At 41.3% G+C, this 17,778-nt stretch overlaps 1 protein-coding gene across 1 annotated transcript in view; it reads left to right on the top strand.

The window, feature by feature from the left end:
• Positions 1–17,778, top strand: part of SH3YL1 (SH3 and SYLF domain containing 1) — a 49,715-nt gene that overhangs the window by 16,802 nt on the left and 15,135 nt on the right. Inside the window, exons 5-8 of the mRNA XM_012659643.1 lie at positions 9,622–9,734; positions 10,669–10,797; positions 12,629–12,797; positions 13,507–13,585. Coding sequence (XP_012515097.1) covers positions 9,622–9,734; positions 10,669–10,797; positions 12,629–12,797; positions 13,507–13,585 — 490 coding nt within the window. The remainder of the gene's footprint in view (positions 1–9,621; positions 9,735–10,668; positions 10,798–12,628; positions 12,798–13,506; positions 13,586–17,778) is intronic.

Here is a 17,778-nt window from a genome sequence, read left to right on the forward strand (position 1 = left end):
TTGAGTAATATTCCATTGTAAACATATACCAAATTTTGATAATCCACTCATGGATTGACGGGCACTTGGGTTGTTTCCACATTCTTGCAATAGTGAATCGTGCTGCCATAAACATTCGGGTGCAGATGTCTTTATCGTAGAATGTTTTGTGCTCTTTTGGGTAGATGCCTAATAGTGCTATTGTTGGATCAAATGGTATTTCTATTTTTACCTCTCTGAGGTATCTCCAAATTCTTTTCCACAGAGGTTGCACTAATTTGCAGTCCCACCAGCAGTGTAACTTGTTTTTATAGTTTCTTGAGTTGCCACATTAGGTTGTTAATTTGTAATCATTCTATATTTGTGATATAGGCATTTAACACTGCTTTTGCTGTATACCAGAGGTTTTGATATGTTGTGTCCATACTTTAATTTGTTTCAGAAATGTTTTTAGTTTCCATCTTGATTTCATCATTAACCCAAAGATCATTCAGTAAGTTGGAGTAAGTTGTTTAATTTCCATGTATTTGTATAGTTTTGACAGTTCCTCTTGGAGTTGATTTCTAGTTTTATTCTACTGTGGTCTCAGAAGATACTTGATATAATTTCAATTTTAAAAAATTATTGAGATTTGTTTTGTGGCCTCACATATGATCTATCTTGGAAAATATTCCATGTGCTGATAAAAAGAATGTGTACTCTGAGGTTTAGGATAGAATGTTCAGAAAATGTCTATTAGGTCCATTTGGTCTAGGGTCTGATTTAAGTTCAGTGTTTCTTTGTTGATTTTCTGTCTCAATGATCTGTCTAGTGCTGTGAGTGGGGCATTGAAGTCCCCTACTGTTACTATATTGTGTCTATCTCTTTTCTTAGGTCTAGTAGTATTTGTTTTATGAATCTAGGTTCTCCAGTGTTGGGTACATATATAGTTAGGCTTGTTGTATCTTCTTGTTGAAGTGATCCCTTTATCATTATGTAATGACCTTATTTGTCTTTTTTTATTATTGTTGATGAAAGTCTGTTTTATCTGATATAAGTATAGCTCCTCCTGCTCACTTTTGGTTTCTGTTTGCATGGATTATCTTTTTCTACCCCTTTACCTGGAGTCTATAAGTGTTTTTACCAGTTAGGTGAGTTTCATGTAAGCAGTAAATGGTTGGATGCTATTTTATTTTTATCCATTCTGCCAATCTATATCTTTTAAGTGTAGCATCGAGTCAATTTACATTCAAAGTGAATACTAATATGTGGGTTCCAGCACTCACCACTGATAGTCTGTTCAATTTGTCATTATTCACCTATAACTTTGGTTCTTCCTTCTGAGGAGGACTGGCGTCTGATGTCTCTAGTCAACCATCTTAAAAAAGACAGTGTGTACTTCAAGAATGAAGAGAGATTAAGTAATAATTACTGTATTAAATTTCAGTATATTAAAGACCAAAAATGAGAGTTTCCATCATGATCCTTTGGATATATTGGACTTTTAGCCATAGGGAACATTAATAGCCTTGACAAATTAGTATAAGTAAAATATAATCCTATCATCCAATAAATGAAATAAAAAGTTTTTAAACAAACATTTTATGGGATGATACACTTTATCATTTTCAAAGGGCAACAGGGTTTAATGGTGAGCCAGAGTCTGAAACATCAAATTCTAACCCAAGCACCCTCCACTGAGTGATGTTGGGAAGTCACTTTTCTTCTCTGCACCTTACTTTCTCCATCGCAAAATAGAGATTAAAAATAGCCTCCCCCCTGGGAATTTACACATACAAAGTATTTGGAATGGCTTAAACTATAATTTTTATTGTTGATATCTTCTTTATCTTTGCAGCTAATTTATGTTTGCCATTTATGGAAACTCTTGATTGCAAAGCTTGTCTTCATGACAATATAGAAATTAACTCTGGAATTTCATTTAAATAATGCATATAGAAGATAATTATTAACTTTTGTTTTTTAAAGACAGAATCTCGCTGTGTTGCCCAGGCTGGAGTGCAGTGGCCTGATCATAGCCCACTTGGCAGCCTCAAATTCCTGGGTTCAGGTGATTCTCCCACCTCAGCCTCCCAAGTTGCTGGGGCCACAGGTGTGCACCACCACACCTAACTAATGTTTAAAACTTTTTGTAGAGATGAGGTCTTGCTATGTTGCCCAAGCTGGGCTTGAACTCCTGGTCTCCAGTGATCCTCCTTTCTCAGCCTCACAAAGTGCTGGGATTGCAATTGTGAGCCACTGCAACTGGCCAGTTATTAACTTTTGAATATATGTATTTCAAATAGATTTAAGAAGCATCTCCTGGGGATTAGAAACAGGGGCTTTAAACTTCTTAAATATGACCTGGCTTTGCTTCTCAGAGCCTCACAGGTGTGTCTTTGCATGTATGTGAGTGTGCAATGATGTCACAGCAATCACTTTTCAATGTTAACAAAAAGCATTGTTTGTGGTTCTCCACGAAGCATTCTCAGGTTCTGATGTGAGAATGGGTTTGCCTTCTTTTCACTAGCTGACCTGTATCAAGAATCACATGGGGCCGGGCTCGGTGGCTCACGCCTGTAATCCTAGCACTCTGGGAGGCCGAGGCAGGTGGATCATTTGAGCTCAGGAGTTCGAGACCAGCCTGAGCAACAGTGAGACCCTGTCTCTACTAAAAATAGAAAGAAATTAGCTGGACAACTAAAAATATATAGAAAAAATTAGCCAGGCTTAGTGGCGCATGCCTGTAGTCCCAGCTACTCGGGAGGCTGAGGCAGAAGGATCGCTTGAGCCCAGGAGTTTGAGGTTGCTGTGAGCTAGGCTGACGCCATGGCACTCTACTCAGTGCAGTGGAGTGAGACTCTGTCTCAAAAAAAAAAAAAAAAGAATCCAATGGACACCCGAAACAAATCAGTTTCCTTTTCTATAAAATGGAATAATGATATAATTGCATAGGGTTTTACTGTCGAGCACCAAGAATGCACACATATAATCAAGTAGTACCATCAAATATTTGCTGAATAATTGAATTATCTGCCATTCTATTTTTATTAATCTGAGTTAAAAGTGGACTATTGACACCTCCAGCTATTATTGTTAAATTGTCTATTTCTCCCTCCTACTCTCTCAGCTTGTGATTCATGTATCCAAGCCAGTGAAAACCCCGAGTTCGCGCTGGGTTCCTCGTCTTATCACAGAACACAGAAAAGGATTTGAGTACAATATTCCCAATTCCTTGATCCTATTTATTCCTAGTAACATTTCGTTGTTGTTTCAAAGTCTATTTCATCTATAAATATAACTCCTCCAGCTCTCCTACGATCGCTGTCTGCGTGACATATCTCTTCCTGGGTGTCTCCTATAGAGAGTATATAACTGGATATTGTTGCGGTGGTTGTTATTGTTGTTTTATACAGCCTGACAATATTTAGTGATATTATTGATACAGTTGGATTTATATCTGCCATTTTACTTTTTTCTATATATCTCCTGTGTTCTTTGTCCCTCTGTTTCTACTTTACTTTCTTGTAAATTAAGTGAACAGGCCAGGTGTCGTGGTGTGTACCTGTATTCTCACCTACCTGGGAGGCTGAGGCAGGAGGATCGATTGCTTGAGCCCAGAAGTTTGAGGTTGCAGTGAACTATGATGATGTCACTGTACTCTACCTGGGGCAACAGAGCAAGATCCTTCCTCAAAAAAAAAAAATTAAGTGAACATTTTTTACTGTAGCATTTTCATTTCTTTAATAATTTTAATAATTTTTTTCATGTATTTTTAAGTCATTTTCTTAGTGGTTGCTCTAGGGCTTAAAATATGTCTTAACATCAGAAATGATTTCAAATTTATACTAACTTGATTCAAAAAAAATACACAAACATTACTCCCATATAGTTTTAGTGCCTTTTCTCCTTTTTTGTGTTATTACTGTTATACACATTACATCTAACAATACATTATTGTAGTTAATAATTTATATAATTTTATGTCTTTTTGAGAAACTCAGAGAAGAATCGAGAGCAAGTGTTTCACTGAGCATGTTATATTAACCTTCTTACTCACTGTTTTTGGTTCTATTCCGTTGTTTCTGTGGATTCAGGTTACCGTTTTGTGTCATTTCCTTACTCCAAGGCAACTTTGCTTCCACCTGACCCCTTTGTACCCTTATTGCCAAATATATTACATTTCTATGTGTTACAGACCTAAAAATACAATTACATACAACTTATTTCAAACAATTGATTCTTAAATCAGTCAGGAGAAGGAATAAGAAATATGCATTACACTGTGATTTATAATTGCATAGTTGACTTTGCTACGCTTTTTTTAAACGGGGATTTGAATTACTGTCTAGAGTCACTTGCTTTCAGCCTGAAGAACTTTCTTTAGTATTTTCAGTATTTCTTGTTAAGTGGGTCTACTAGCAACAGATTCTCTTAGCTTTTTTTTTATTTTATTCTGGGAATGTCTTTATTTCACCCTCATTTCTGAAAGCTAATTTGGCCGAATATAGGGTTCTAGGTTGACTGCTTTTTCTTTCAGCACTTTGACCTGTCCTCCTGCTGCTGTTCAGTTCCATGTTTTCTCATGAGAAATCAGCTGTTAATCTAATCTGGGTTCCTTTTATTCCTGTGTGATGAGTTGTTTTTCTCTTGCCCCTTTCAGGATTTTCTGTGTGTGTTTCAACATTTTTACAATTATGTATCTAACATGTATCTCTTTATGTTTATCTTACTCAGAATTTGTTGAGCTTCTTGAATGTAGATTAATGTTTTTCATCAGATTGGGACGTTTTCAGCCATTATTTCTTTGAAAACAATTTTCTGCTTCTTTCTGTCTCCTTAGCGTCCACCCGCTACCTCACGCACGGTACATGCTTAATTGTGCTCCGATCCCTCTGTCTGTGCTCACTTTTCTTCATTCTTTTCTGTTAGTTTTTAAGATCACATAATCTCTATTGACATGTCTCATATTCACTGATCTTTACTTTTCCTGCTCAAATCTACGGGCAAACCCTTTCAACGAATTTTTCATGTTGGTTAAACCCCAGAATTTCCATCTGGTTCTTTTGTATAAATTTTCTCTCTTTATCAATATTCTCTGTTGGGTAAGACATTCTCATTGTACTTTTTTCTACTTCATAGGCATAATTTTTTTTAATTCTTTGAACATATTTATGGTGCTATTTCTAAATCTTTGTCTGCCAAACTAATTTCTGGGCCATCTGAAAGGCGGTTACTCTCGTCTGCGTTTTTCACTGTGTTTGGGTCACACTTTCCTGCTTCTTTACTTGACTCATTATTACTTGTTGAAACTCGGACATTTTAGGTAACATATTATTTCAGTTCTGGTCACCAGCCCTCCCCGGCCTGGCTGCTGCTGCCCATGTGCTTGGCACCTGGCCGTGCTGTGCATGGCCTCCGCCCTAGCCTCCACGCGGAGCCTCCGACGTTGGCCTCGGAAGGCGCAACCCTGGGGCTCATGCTGCTGTCCCATCTCTGTCCCCCCGTCTGTCCCTGCGGGTGTCACACGCTGCTGTGAGCCTCCACGAGCGCCTGCTGCTCTCCGTGTTTTCAGTGATGCCTCCAGAGCATGAATCACTCCACAATTTTACCAAAACCGTCCCCTTTGCGGGGGTCTCTGAGGCTGGTTCCCACCGCTGAGGGGCTCTCGGCTGTCTCTTCTTCTGGTCCCCCCGTCACTTTCCAGATCACCTGAGGTGTAGCTTGCTGCTACATAGAGCTACCATCTTACCTGTTTATCACCAAAATTATCATTGTTTTTGATAGTACCTTTGAACTTCCCGATTATCTGTTCCAAAAAAGTCACTTCCCTTGGGGAGAGCCTGGAACACTCTGTTCCTGCAGCCTGGTTCTCTCTCCGCCCAGGTGGCCGTCGTGGTCTGTTATTTGGTGCCTAAGTCAGTCTTTTCCTCTAAATATCTCTCCGCACCTTCCATGTGGGTATATCCAAGCCAGTGAAAACCCCGAGTTCACGCTGGGTTCCTCGTCTTATCACAGAACACAGAAAAGGATTTGAGTACAATATTCCCAATTCCTTCTGCTGTTCTAGACTATTAGGGGAGATGCTTATTCATTATCTGTAGTGAATGCCTCCAAGCTTTAGGGCTTCGTTCTCTTAGAGAATCCTCGTGGAGCAAGGCTATCCTCTTAATCTTGTGTTCTGAATGCCCTGTTTTCAAGATCAGTTTTCTTTACCAGCAAGACTGGTTCTGTAAAGGATGCTTCTTAACAGCAGCTGTGATCTGCCGCCTCTCCTGGTGGCTGATTGCATCGTGCAGTGGTTCACGAGGGGTGGGGGCCGGACCTCAGGCAACTTCAGACTCGTTTTTCCAGGGATGCCCAGGGCTTAGCCAGGAGGCCAACACAGGGGTCATTTATGTTTATCAGTCTTAACCTTTAGACTCCCAGTTTCTACAGGGTGGGAGGTGATAGCCCCCTAGCTCCTGGATCATCACAGGTACTGCATAATTGTCCAAATTAGTGTGTTGGTTCCTGCCAGATACCTGCGTCTGGGATAGGGGTCAGTCTGGGGACAGGGGAAGTTATCCTGGCAAGGAGAGAGATGGTGGTAAAGAGAGTTGAGATTGTGAGAGGTGAAGATTTTAAATCAGCGGTCTAAGGAAAGATAACGCTAAGACTTCGTTTAAATACTGTTAATGTTTTCTTTTGGGGACAATTTTAGCAAAGCCCAAGGCTCTGAAAACCCTGACACGTGGCTTGTCTTTGGATTTATCCAGCTGTTTCTTGTGCACCCAAAGCCAGAGCTCACACTGGGTCATCGAGCCTGGTCAATCTTGCTTTCACTCAAGACTGGAATTTGAAAGAAAAATGACTCTGCTTTTCTCAGGAAGAATTTAGATGAGCTCTTTCACTTTAGTGAAGAGGAAGGTTTAAGCTGAGGGGAGATTACTGTTAGAGATCAGAGTACGGTCTCCAAGCTCCCTAGGATGGGTGGGTAAGGGAGGGAAGGGAGGGGCTGGTGGGACGGCCCCCGCCTAAGTCTGGTTTGCGTATGGAGACTGAGGATGTGACGCTCACCGGGAGGCGTGAAACTGGTTATTGCCACGTCACAGAGCTTTCTGGGGAGCTCGGGGCAGGCTCCCAGGAGGTCCCAGGACGGCTCAACCGAACAGGCCGCCCAGGGAGGGAGCCCCGGGCTTTGCTGTCAGAGCACCTGGGCGCAGGGCTGGGAACCCGCTGGGAGCCAAACGTCACAAATGGGGCAGGAGTGTCCTGCGGGAGGACAGCAGCAGGGGTCAGCCGCGTGGGTTTGACACCAGCCGCACACAGGAGAGGCCTCTGGCAACAGTTCTCTCCCCAGGTTTCCCCACAGGGTGGCTGTCGTCTTTAAATTCTTCTGTTTAAGAATTTATTTAATTGAATGACAAATTGAATTTGTGGCTAAGTTTTATTTATTTTTTATTGATACATAACAGATGTACATATTTTTGAGGTACGTGTGATAATTTAATACATTCATATAATCTGTAAAAATCAAATCAGTGTAATTAGATTATCTGTTACCTTAAATATTTGTCTTTGTGCTGGAAACATTCAAATTATTCTCTTCTAGCTATTTTGAAATATGCTATAACTGTAAACTGTAGTCACCTTGATGATGTATCGAACACCAGGTTTATTTCTCTTATCAAACTGTGATAGGGTTAACTTTCAATGCAAACTTCTTAAGAAGCTTTTACCGAATTTTCAAATGGCTCCTACGCTGTGCCAAGAGAGGGTCAGATGCTCCAGTGCTCTTGCAGGACGTCTGTCTTCATTCCAGCTGCGGAAGTAAACCCGGCAGTGCCGCCCACTGGCTCCCCAAGTTGTCTGCGGCTCTTGACCTGGTTCTCCATCCAATCCGCGGAGTCACAAGGAACACAGGATTATCTTACTCTCATTTCGAAAGAACTGAATAGAGATCAGATAGATTTTCCTTACGGCTTTGCCTTGCTTAACTGTTCTAAGGTGTACCCAGCAGAAGAACATACCAGCTGGAGTAGCTGCAGGGTCACGGGCGGAAATTTATATTCTCTGGGTGTGTATGTGTCAACACTATGCAAGGCTATTTTGTTATCTAAAAATGCATTCTTGTGAGATACAGATTATACAATCATTGGCAAAAATGCTTCATTTTGCATAAGAAATGCTGAAGAACCCTGTGTCATTCAGCACCACAATCCTCAGAAATCGCCCACGTATAAAATAAAAATCACCATCGGCAGGATCGAGGTGAAGCGTCTGCGTGGGGCAGCTCTCTGGCATATTTAGTTTGTCCTGGGGACCTTGAGTGTAGCTTCTTTTCATAAAATGATTCAAATTAAACATTTATTAAAAACCTACTTGGATCAGGAACTTTTTCAGGTCTTTTCAAGTGTAATCTCCCTTGGTAATAACAGGGTTTTTCTGTAGGTCAGATGAAAACATTGATTTAAAGACATGCAGAAATGTATAAAGAACTATATAAATTAGGGTATCGTCTAAACGTAAGTGTGACCGGCCGCTGCATGGTTTACTGAGATGTGGTCAGCGTGCCCGGCTTCCCAATGACCACAAACGTGGCTGCTATTACTACACCCGTCTCACAGAGAAGGAAACAGGCTTTGAGCACCGTGACGGTTTGCCAGGGTCCCCTGCGTGCAAGAGGCAGCAGTGGGCGCACCGCCAGCAGCCCCAACTTTGAGCCCAAACCCCTGGCCCTGCCACGCGCCCTCAGTCTTCCGGGAGCACTGACACGCACGTCTGCTCCTCACGGTCACCCCACTAGGGAGGTTCTGGTGTCAGATGTCCAGTGTAGACCAACCAGAGACCCAGGGCCAGTTAAAACACCCTGAGTCACACAGCTGCTGAGAAGGGCTGGGATGGACCTGGGCCTGCACCCCGAGGGCCGCTCCCCTTTGGTGGGCCACGCTGCTCTCCTGTTCTGCCCTTGGGCTGATGAATTAGAGAAACACATGCTTTCTCCATGTGGACATGCCTTGGGCATGCATTCGAATCTCATCCTTGTGTTTGCTTTTACTGGAGAAAAAATTCAGTCATGAGAGTAGCACTGACTAGTGGAAACGAATTTGCTTTCTGAGACGTCGAACTTCGGTGACCTACAATGGAGCGCCCGTGCGCGGCTCCCCGAGGCAGGCGCACCACCGGCCCGGATGTGAGTGCAGGGGTCCCTGGGCCTTCAGCCCCAACAGTCCCCAGCTCCACGTCCTTCGGTTTGGCTTTATGACACGTTCAGTTTGCGGAGATCAGAGAGCACGTTTGGTCGTCCCCATCCGTTTTGGTTTGGTTTGTTCTGGTTTTCAGCCCTGACGGTTCACCCAACCTCACTAACCCGCAGAATCACCACCTTCATTGTCAGGTGTTGGGAGATTAAGGCAGAGAATGCAGGTAAACGTCACAGTATACACCCGGTGCATAGTAAATGCTCACTGAGAGTTTGCTGTCATTACTTGTGGCAACATTGGCTTCTTGCCTCATCAGCCCAAAATGAAAATATGTCTTTTCTTTCCTGCTCTTTCTCTGTCTATATTGAAATCTAGCTATATTATGTATAGTATATTTGAGTTTTAGTCAACATATGTTAATAATTTAAAGCATATTTAGTCTTAACTGTTTGTAAATAAATGGGTTTCTGCATTTTAGGTATCAGATTTAGTAATAATTCTGAATTACGGCAGAGCCGTAGAAGCTTTTGCAAAAGGCGGTAACCTGACGCTTGGAGGGAATTTCACGGTGGCCGTCGGGCCTTTGGGAAGGTAAGTCCTGCACGGCGCTTTCCGATTAGATGTTACGCGGTAAAGGCTGAAAACTACACTCTTTTACATGAAGAGCAAACTTGAATTAAAATGAAGAAATCCATGATGTATATGCCGCCCCCAGAGGATTTGAGGTCAGCTCAAACAGGAAATTCACAGAACACAGCCAGTGTGACAAGCTAAAAATCCTGTAACCAGAACGTACAGGAAGAAATGAGATGGGGTAAAACACGTAGCTACTGGAACTAAACGCACAGTTTGCCCGAAGCTCCGAGGGAGCCAAGGAAAATCACCTTTTGTAAACTGATACAGGACAGCTTGGATCAGAAAAGGAAAACTTTTTCTCAAACTAAACCATGGAAGTTTGAAATGGGTGTGTGTTACCTGAGCAATTGTGACTGTACGTAAAGTATGTTTTCCTTTTCTATTAAGGAGATACTATTCTTGAGTTAGTTAAGCAACGTAGAAATATTTTATGCCCACACTATTTATAGAAGTCGCACCGTAAAACCATCTCAAAAGGCTTATGGGTTCCAGGAAAATACCAATGTAAAAAGAATCCAAATTCTTTAGCACTCCTGAGATGTGTTTCCCTGTTTTAGAAGAGGAAGATCCAGTTGGAAAATGGCAGCTTTTCATATTCTTCTTTTTGTTTCTTACGTATTTACATATTCCGCATTATTCTGCGGCAGGGCCTGCCGTGCTAGCACAGTTGTGTGACAGTTTTGCGGAGCGTGTTCTCTGCCGCGGCTGCCTGTCCTCTAGGCCACGCTAAAACGTCTATCTTGGGCCAATGGGAAGTAAAACATGAAAACAAATGAATTAAGTGCAGAACCAGACACCTCTTGGGCTAGAAGTGCAGTGCTACTCAAATAGCCGTCTTTAGGCCGAGGGCTTCTCGGAGTTCTGTGGTACAGGGTCTCGCGCTTCGCAGGAACCTAGAAGGGAACGTCGCCCTGAGGAGCTCGGCCGCCGTCTTCACGTACTGCAAATCGCGAGGGCTCTTCGCCGGCGTGTCTCTGGAGGGGAGTTGTCTGATCGAAAGGAAAGAAACTAATCGAAAGTAAGTTCAAGCCAAAGTGATTTTAATCTGCTTAAACAAAGTGTGATGAGAAAATAATACTTAAAAATTGATGTGATTTACAGAATGCGTTTGTATGTTCTCTTTAATACAGCATGTGGCTGTAAGTATATGTTTTAAATTTTAAAATTCCAGATAAAAAGTAATATGTACTTATAGGAAATTTAGAAAACTCAAAAATTAAAAGAAAAACATTTCTATCCCATTAAGACAAACACTATTCCCATTTTGCTTTATTGCCTTCCAACATTTCCCTGACCTAAGCATCCTTGTCTTTGTTTTGCCGTATATAATTGTCATCATAATATGTATTCGGTTGTTAATACTTTCTTCCACCTAGCATTGTAAGAATCACAAGCATAAGTTAAGTAATACCTTATTAATGAGATGCACCGTGTTAAGTATATTTTTCAAAAACTTGCGGAGGCCACACCCGTTACCACCGTGGGCCAGTTGAGGTATTGCTCAGCATGAAAAGTTTCCTGTTATTACGCTCTGCTTTCATGTTTCCTCCGCATCAAATAGGGACAAATTTTAAAAATACAGTTTGGTTTTTAAAAAGAGGATTTGGAAGTCCCTAAGAAGTGAAGGGTAGCTTCTACTCTAAACTCACAGCTGGCTAATTTTTCGTAAAGACGCTCTTACAAATTGCCACTAACATGTGTGCCAAGGCCCAGAGACCCCTGAGGCTGACGGGCCCAGGCAGACGTCCCGTGGATTGCAAGCCCCACCAGGAACAGCAGACAGACCCCCCACGACGAGCAACAAATATGATGCAAAGTTAACCACGACAATGCACTCGGGAATTCAGCAGCACATTTGATAACGTCAAATATGATCCACAAAAAGTAGAAAGTAGAAGGAATGGAGAAAAACTAAGGCCTACAGAACTCTTCATCTTATAAAATCAACAGCAATGTTTTTACTCCTGGTTTTATTAATTTGAGAAAGACAACAAGAATGACTTTAGAAGTTCAGGTTCTAGGCTTTTGGAAGACTTTCTCACTAAAGTTCAACTAAATCCTGGATAAAATAAAACAAATATACTGCTTAATGAATTTCAGGTCTTTGGAACATGCAAGAGAAATCCTTATTTAATTTTGATAAAACTAAACATTTTAAAGAAATTACAAAGCCATATGTATAGATACCATTTTTGTTATTGTTTTTTTGTTTTTTTTTTTTCTTTTGAGACAGAGTCTCACTCTGTCGCCCTGGGTAGAGTGCAGTGGTGTCAGCCTAGCTGACAGCAACCTCAAATTCCTGGGCTCATGCCATCCTCCTGCCTCAGCCTCCCGAGTAGCTGGGACTACAGGCACACACCACCATGCCCGGCTGATTTTTCTATTTTTAGTAGAGACAGGGTCTCACTCTTGCTCGGGCTTGTCTCAGACTCCTGAGCTCAAGCAGTCCTCTTGCTTCAGCCTCCTGGAGTGCTAAGATACCATTTTTATAAGAAACTTAAAAAGTAAAATCTCATAAAATGTATGTGCTTGTCTGTATAGTTCTATAAGTATTTACATACAAATACATGTGTGTACATATGTGTAAGTATTTGTGTGCATATGTGGATGTGCTTTTATGTTAATAAAGGATACCTATCAGAATAGTTATGGTGGTTGCCGCTAGGGGTCAGCTTGGGGAGTAAATGTAGGAGTTAAACATGGGATGTTGCCTGCAGTCCGTGTTGAAAAAGTGGTACAGATGAAGTACTATATAGGAGTGATTACATATACACACATGCATGTAAATATGTAACTCTAGAAAAGATCTGTGTATACTGAAGACATGTTTCTAATTTTGCATTTATTAGATTTTATTGTCAAGATATTCGAGCTTATGATATTTTATTTGGAGATATACCACGACCTGCTCAAGCAGAAGATCTCTATGAAATCCTCGATTCCTTCACTGAAAAGTACGAAAATGAAGGACAACGAATCAACGCGAGGAGAGCGGCAAGGGAGCAGCGGAGGTCCTCGGTAACGCCGGGCTGTGCGTCCCTCAGCAGCCGGGAAACTGCTCTGTGCAGAGCATTCTGTCCTTGATACTGGGCTAATTACCTACTAAGCTTCCGTGTAGTTTCATTCGCATAATGCTCTTGTGAAATGTCACACACCTTGACATTTCACCTGTACAAATTTCAAGGAAAAATCGTCTGTTTTCCACGACTGCTTTTCTCCAAGGATGGCACTGTGTGACGTTAATTGATAATACCAGTGACGGCTGCAGTACCGAGCGCTGCCGTATATCAGGCCATGCAGTACCAGGGGTTTTGTGTGCCTCACCCATCCGGTTCACAGCACCCTTTCCGAGCTGGCCTGGCCGCCACGTCCGGAATGAAAGCTGTGGCATAGAGTTTCGTTTGCTGCTGCCTCTCCCAGTCGAGGCTGAGCCCGGTACCAGAGCGTCGTGCCTGCTGTGCCTCAAGGCCTTGCACAGGTTGTCAGAGGGGCCCGGGTGAGGTTAGCTCCCAGGTGTGAGAGGAGCTCACCCGTGTACGTCTGGATCTTGTCGTCCACTTCAGCTGTGCATGGGCCACAAGAGCACACGTGAGCTTTCAGGGTGCTTCACTAATATGTGCATAGGATAAAATTTGCCACATAAACTCATTAGCAGGAAAAAGTGTTATCTGTGTCTAAGTAAAAACAGAGTTTTAGAATTATGCACATTTATTTTTGTTCCCCCCAGGCTAAAGAAGTACCTCCAAAACCAGGTTCAAGACCGCAGCCTTCCTCTGCACCAGTCCAGCTGAACTCTGGCTCTCAAAGTAGGCATTTTTATTGCAATTCAAATACAATTGTGATTAATTATTAACTATTATTGTTAAGAAATCAAGATACATTGTTAAATAGAAGAACTAATAGATGTTTAAGAGAGAAAAAAGAAATGCTTAGCGTCTACTAAATACATAAGACAAATTCTTATTGGTATAATTTGTGAAAACTTCTCATTCTCTACAGAGATTTATCTTTAAAGTTATTCTTATTTATTTTCTTTGTCATTTCTTCCAAAGACTGTTTTCCTACTGATTTGAAATGTGAACAAAATAAGCTTGTTTTTCTTGTATACCCATAGATTTACAATTCTGAATATTGATTTTGCCATATATTCCTGTGAGCTCAGGATTTCAGAAGGTCGTTTTAAAACTAGATGAAACGTATAAAGCACCTGATTTTGGTCTTTACCTCTCTTTGTAGCATTCGTTTTTATGGCAATCACTCTCAGAATTCTGTTTTTCTTATATCGAGGTTACCAGTAAGTAGACATACACTAACGTGGGCGATCTTTCCTGCAGCGGCCGCCTGCTATGCAAGGGGCCCTGTGCTGTGGCTTGGGGAGCACAGAGATGACTCTAACTTAGATCCTGCCTGTAAAGAACTCCCGGTCTAGGAGGCGACGGTGCATGCAGAGGAATAACAGCACAAGTGGAACTATTAGCTATTAGCGGAAGGAGGCATACGGTGGGCTTTGGGGGGAGTGGAACAAACATTAAAGCAGAAGCAGGAGGCTCATCCTCAGCCTCCTCCTGCGACATTTAGCCCCGGCCCCTCGTGTCGACTCCAGGCTCTGCCTTCACCTTGTCTGAGTTCTCCCTCCCGGGACGATTCTCAGGAACGAGACCTATTCTTCTTCGTCACCCACCCCCGTCTCCTGTTCTCTGGGGACGCAGCATTCATCTTCTGAGACGGGTAGTCTATTGCTGATTCATGTTCAGATGATTAATTTGCTCATACTCGTGTTTCCAGTGAGTAATGAGATGTGAGCACTAAATCTATTTTTATCTTAGATCCGAGTGGTTATATAAAATTTGACCCACGTGTAGGTTTTAAAATATATAAGTTGCTTAAATTTTCTCACAGAAAGATTAGGTATCTGTGTGATGTACGCATGGAAGTCCTGTGCGTATGTGAAAATCCTAGTCTTTTTATTATCAGTTCCTTGTCAGTGTGGATTAGAAAACTACTGTGACCTTACCCCAGGAATCCTTTTCCTTAACAAAGGAAAAGCTCAGAAGATTTGACCCCCTCTGAGCACGCACCCTACAAACAGGCCCTCTGCGCGGGCGGCCGCGGGTGTCTGTCCCACGCGGGTCCTTCCTGGTGGAGACGCACGCACCCCCGTTTTGTCTGTCCCACGCGGGTCCTTCCTGGGGAGACGCACGCACCCCCGTTTTGCTCGGTCACGACTGCGTCCTCAGCAGCCCACGTTTGCCTGGTGCACTCTGCAGACTCGGCTTCTCTCACGACACGTTCTCATGAACACGCTTTCTCCCCCATGTGACGTAGTTCAAGTTTCGAACGCCGGTTTTTAATTCAAGAAAAGGAAAATTTAAAACTGGTATCTATTTTTAACCTTTTATTTTAAAATTGACCTATTCCTAAGTTCTTTTTTAAAAAACTAAATCTCCGTTTTTAATTTCTTTACATATCCTCACATATGAATGTAATTTTATATAAATGCACATGTGGTTCATATAAATCGGTTTCAAATGCAGTATTTTCTTCTTTCTCTCTTTTGATTTGCTGCCATCTTCCCGTCTCTCCTGCATTTCAACTCACACAACACTCTCTCCCAGCTTCGTTCCGGGAAACCCGTGTTCACAGCGTGAAGTGTAGACTTTTACATATTTTTCAGTCTTGTATAGTGCTACACACAGGCACGCGTACAAACTCACAGATACACATGGGCAGAATATCTTGGTTTTGTTGAACAAAAATGCTATCATATTATACATGCTGTATCTTGTTTGCATTTATTTATTTATTTGCTTGTTGGTTTGTTTTGCTCAATAACACCTCACGGAAGTCCCTGAGTCAACTAGTACAGCTCTAATCAGCCCTTCTTAATGGCTATTTAATATTCCATGGTGCTAGTGTACGTAGTTCATCCAGCCATTCTCCTATTGATGGGCATTAACTTTATTTCACACTTTTTCCATGCCAAATAGTGCCACAATTAATATCCTTCTAAATTAATATCTCTACATGCTGGCACTTTTAGTTTTTTGAGATAATTGCTAGAAATGAACATGATAGATCAAAGGATATATTTTAAAAGTTTTAACAAATTTAGTGAGGTACTTTTCAAAAGTTTTTACTGCACTAGAGTCTCATTTGCCATTCCCCACCATAACACTCCCCGCCATATACATTGACCACCATAACACTCCCAACCATATACATTGCCCACCATAACACTCCCAACCATATACACTCCCCACCATAAATATTCCCCACCACAATGCCCCCACCATAACACTCCCCACCATAACACTCCTTACCATATACATTGACCACCACATACACTCCCAACCATATACACTCCCCACCATAACACTCCTTACCATACACATTGACCACCATATATATACACTCCCCACCATAAATATTCCCCACCACAATGCCCCCACCATAACACTCCCCACCATAACACTCCCTACCATATACATTGACCACCATATACACTCCCCACCGTAAACACTCCCACCATAACACTCCCCACCATAACACTCCCAACCATATACACTCCCCACCATAACACTCCCAACCATATACACTCCCCACCATAAACATTCCCCACCATAACGCCCCCACCATAACACTCCCTACCATAACACTCCCTACCATATACATTGACTACCACATACACTCCCCACCATAAACACTCCCCACCATATACATTGACCACCATAACACTCTCTACCATATGTATTTCCCACCATAAACAGTCCCCACCATAATACTCCCCACTATATGTATTCCCCACCATATACACTCCCTACCATAACATTCTCCACTGTATATATTTCCCACTGTAACAGTCCTTACCATGTATCCTCAATCAACCCATACACATTTCCCACCAGATACACTCCCCACTATAACATCACCCACGGTAACATTTCCCATTATGTATGTTCACCACCATAAACTTTCTCCACCATATATACATTCCCCATAATTCCCAATAATATACATAATATACATAAACATATCCCATAATATACATTCCCTACTATATCATTCCCCACCTATACAGTGCCCAGCATATACATTCCCCACCATATACATTCTCACTATATGCATTCCCCACCATATATATTCCCACCATATACACTCCCACCATATGCATTCTACCACATACACTCCCCACCATATATAGTCCCACCATATACACTCCCCACTGTAAACATATACATGTTTATATACATAAATATACATTTACATAAATACACGTTCCCCACCATAAACATTCCCTACTATATATGTTTCCCACCATATATATTCTCCTACTATAACATCCATCAGAACATTCTTCAACATATACATCCCTTACCACTATTAGTGTTGAAGCATTTTGAAGTGTCTGTGAGTCAAATCTGGTTATATTTCCTTGTTAACTGGATTGTGTTTATCCCTGAATTATTTTATTTTATGTTTATTAGTGAATTTAAACATCTCTTCAAATAACTGGTGGAGTTTGGGATTTAATCTTATCTGAAAAGTGTTTTCATTTCATTGGTCCATTTTTTTCTATTGGGATATTTGTTGCTTTCTCAATTTATGGAAATGCTCTCTGTATTAAGAGCTTTGTAAATGATTTGGGTTGCAGTATTTTTTTACACTTATCATTTGTCTTTTGAACTTGTTTTCATAATTTTACTATACGAAAGTTTTAGTTTTAACATAAAAACATGTCTGTCATCTAGTTTTTATAGATTTGGATCTTTAAGGTCTTCCCACCTCCTAACAAGATTGTAGTCATAGTTGCCTAGATTTTCTTACGATATTTTTATTTTCATAGTTACTTGACACTTACTCTTCACATACTTTAAGATTATTTTATAAATTTTTCCCTCATCCCCAATATACAGTTTTAGTTAAAATCACATTATATACTTATATTCATTGTATAATTTTTGGATTCTAATTATACTATTATGTATATAAATTAATTTGA

Source organism: Propithecus coquereli, unplaced genomic scaffold, assembly GCF_000956105.1.
Source record: "Propithecus coquereli isolate 6110/MARCELLA unplaced genomic scaffold, Pcoq_1.0 Scaffold625, whole genome shotgun sequence".
In the NCBI taxonomy this organism is placed as follows: domain Eukaryota; kingdom Metazoa; phylum Chordata; class Mammalia; order Primates; family Indriidae; genus Propithecus; species Propithecus coquereli.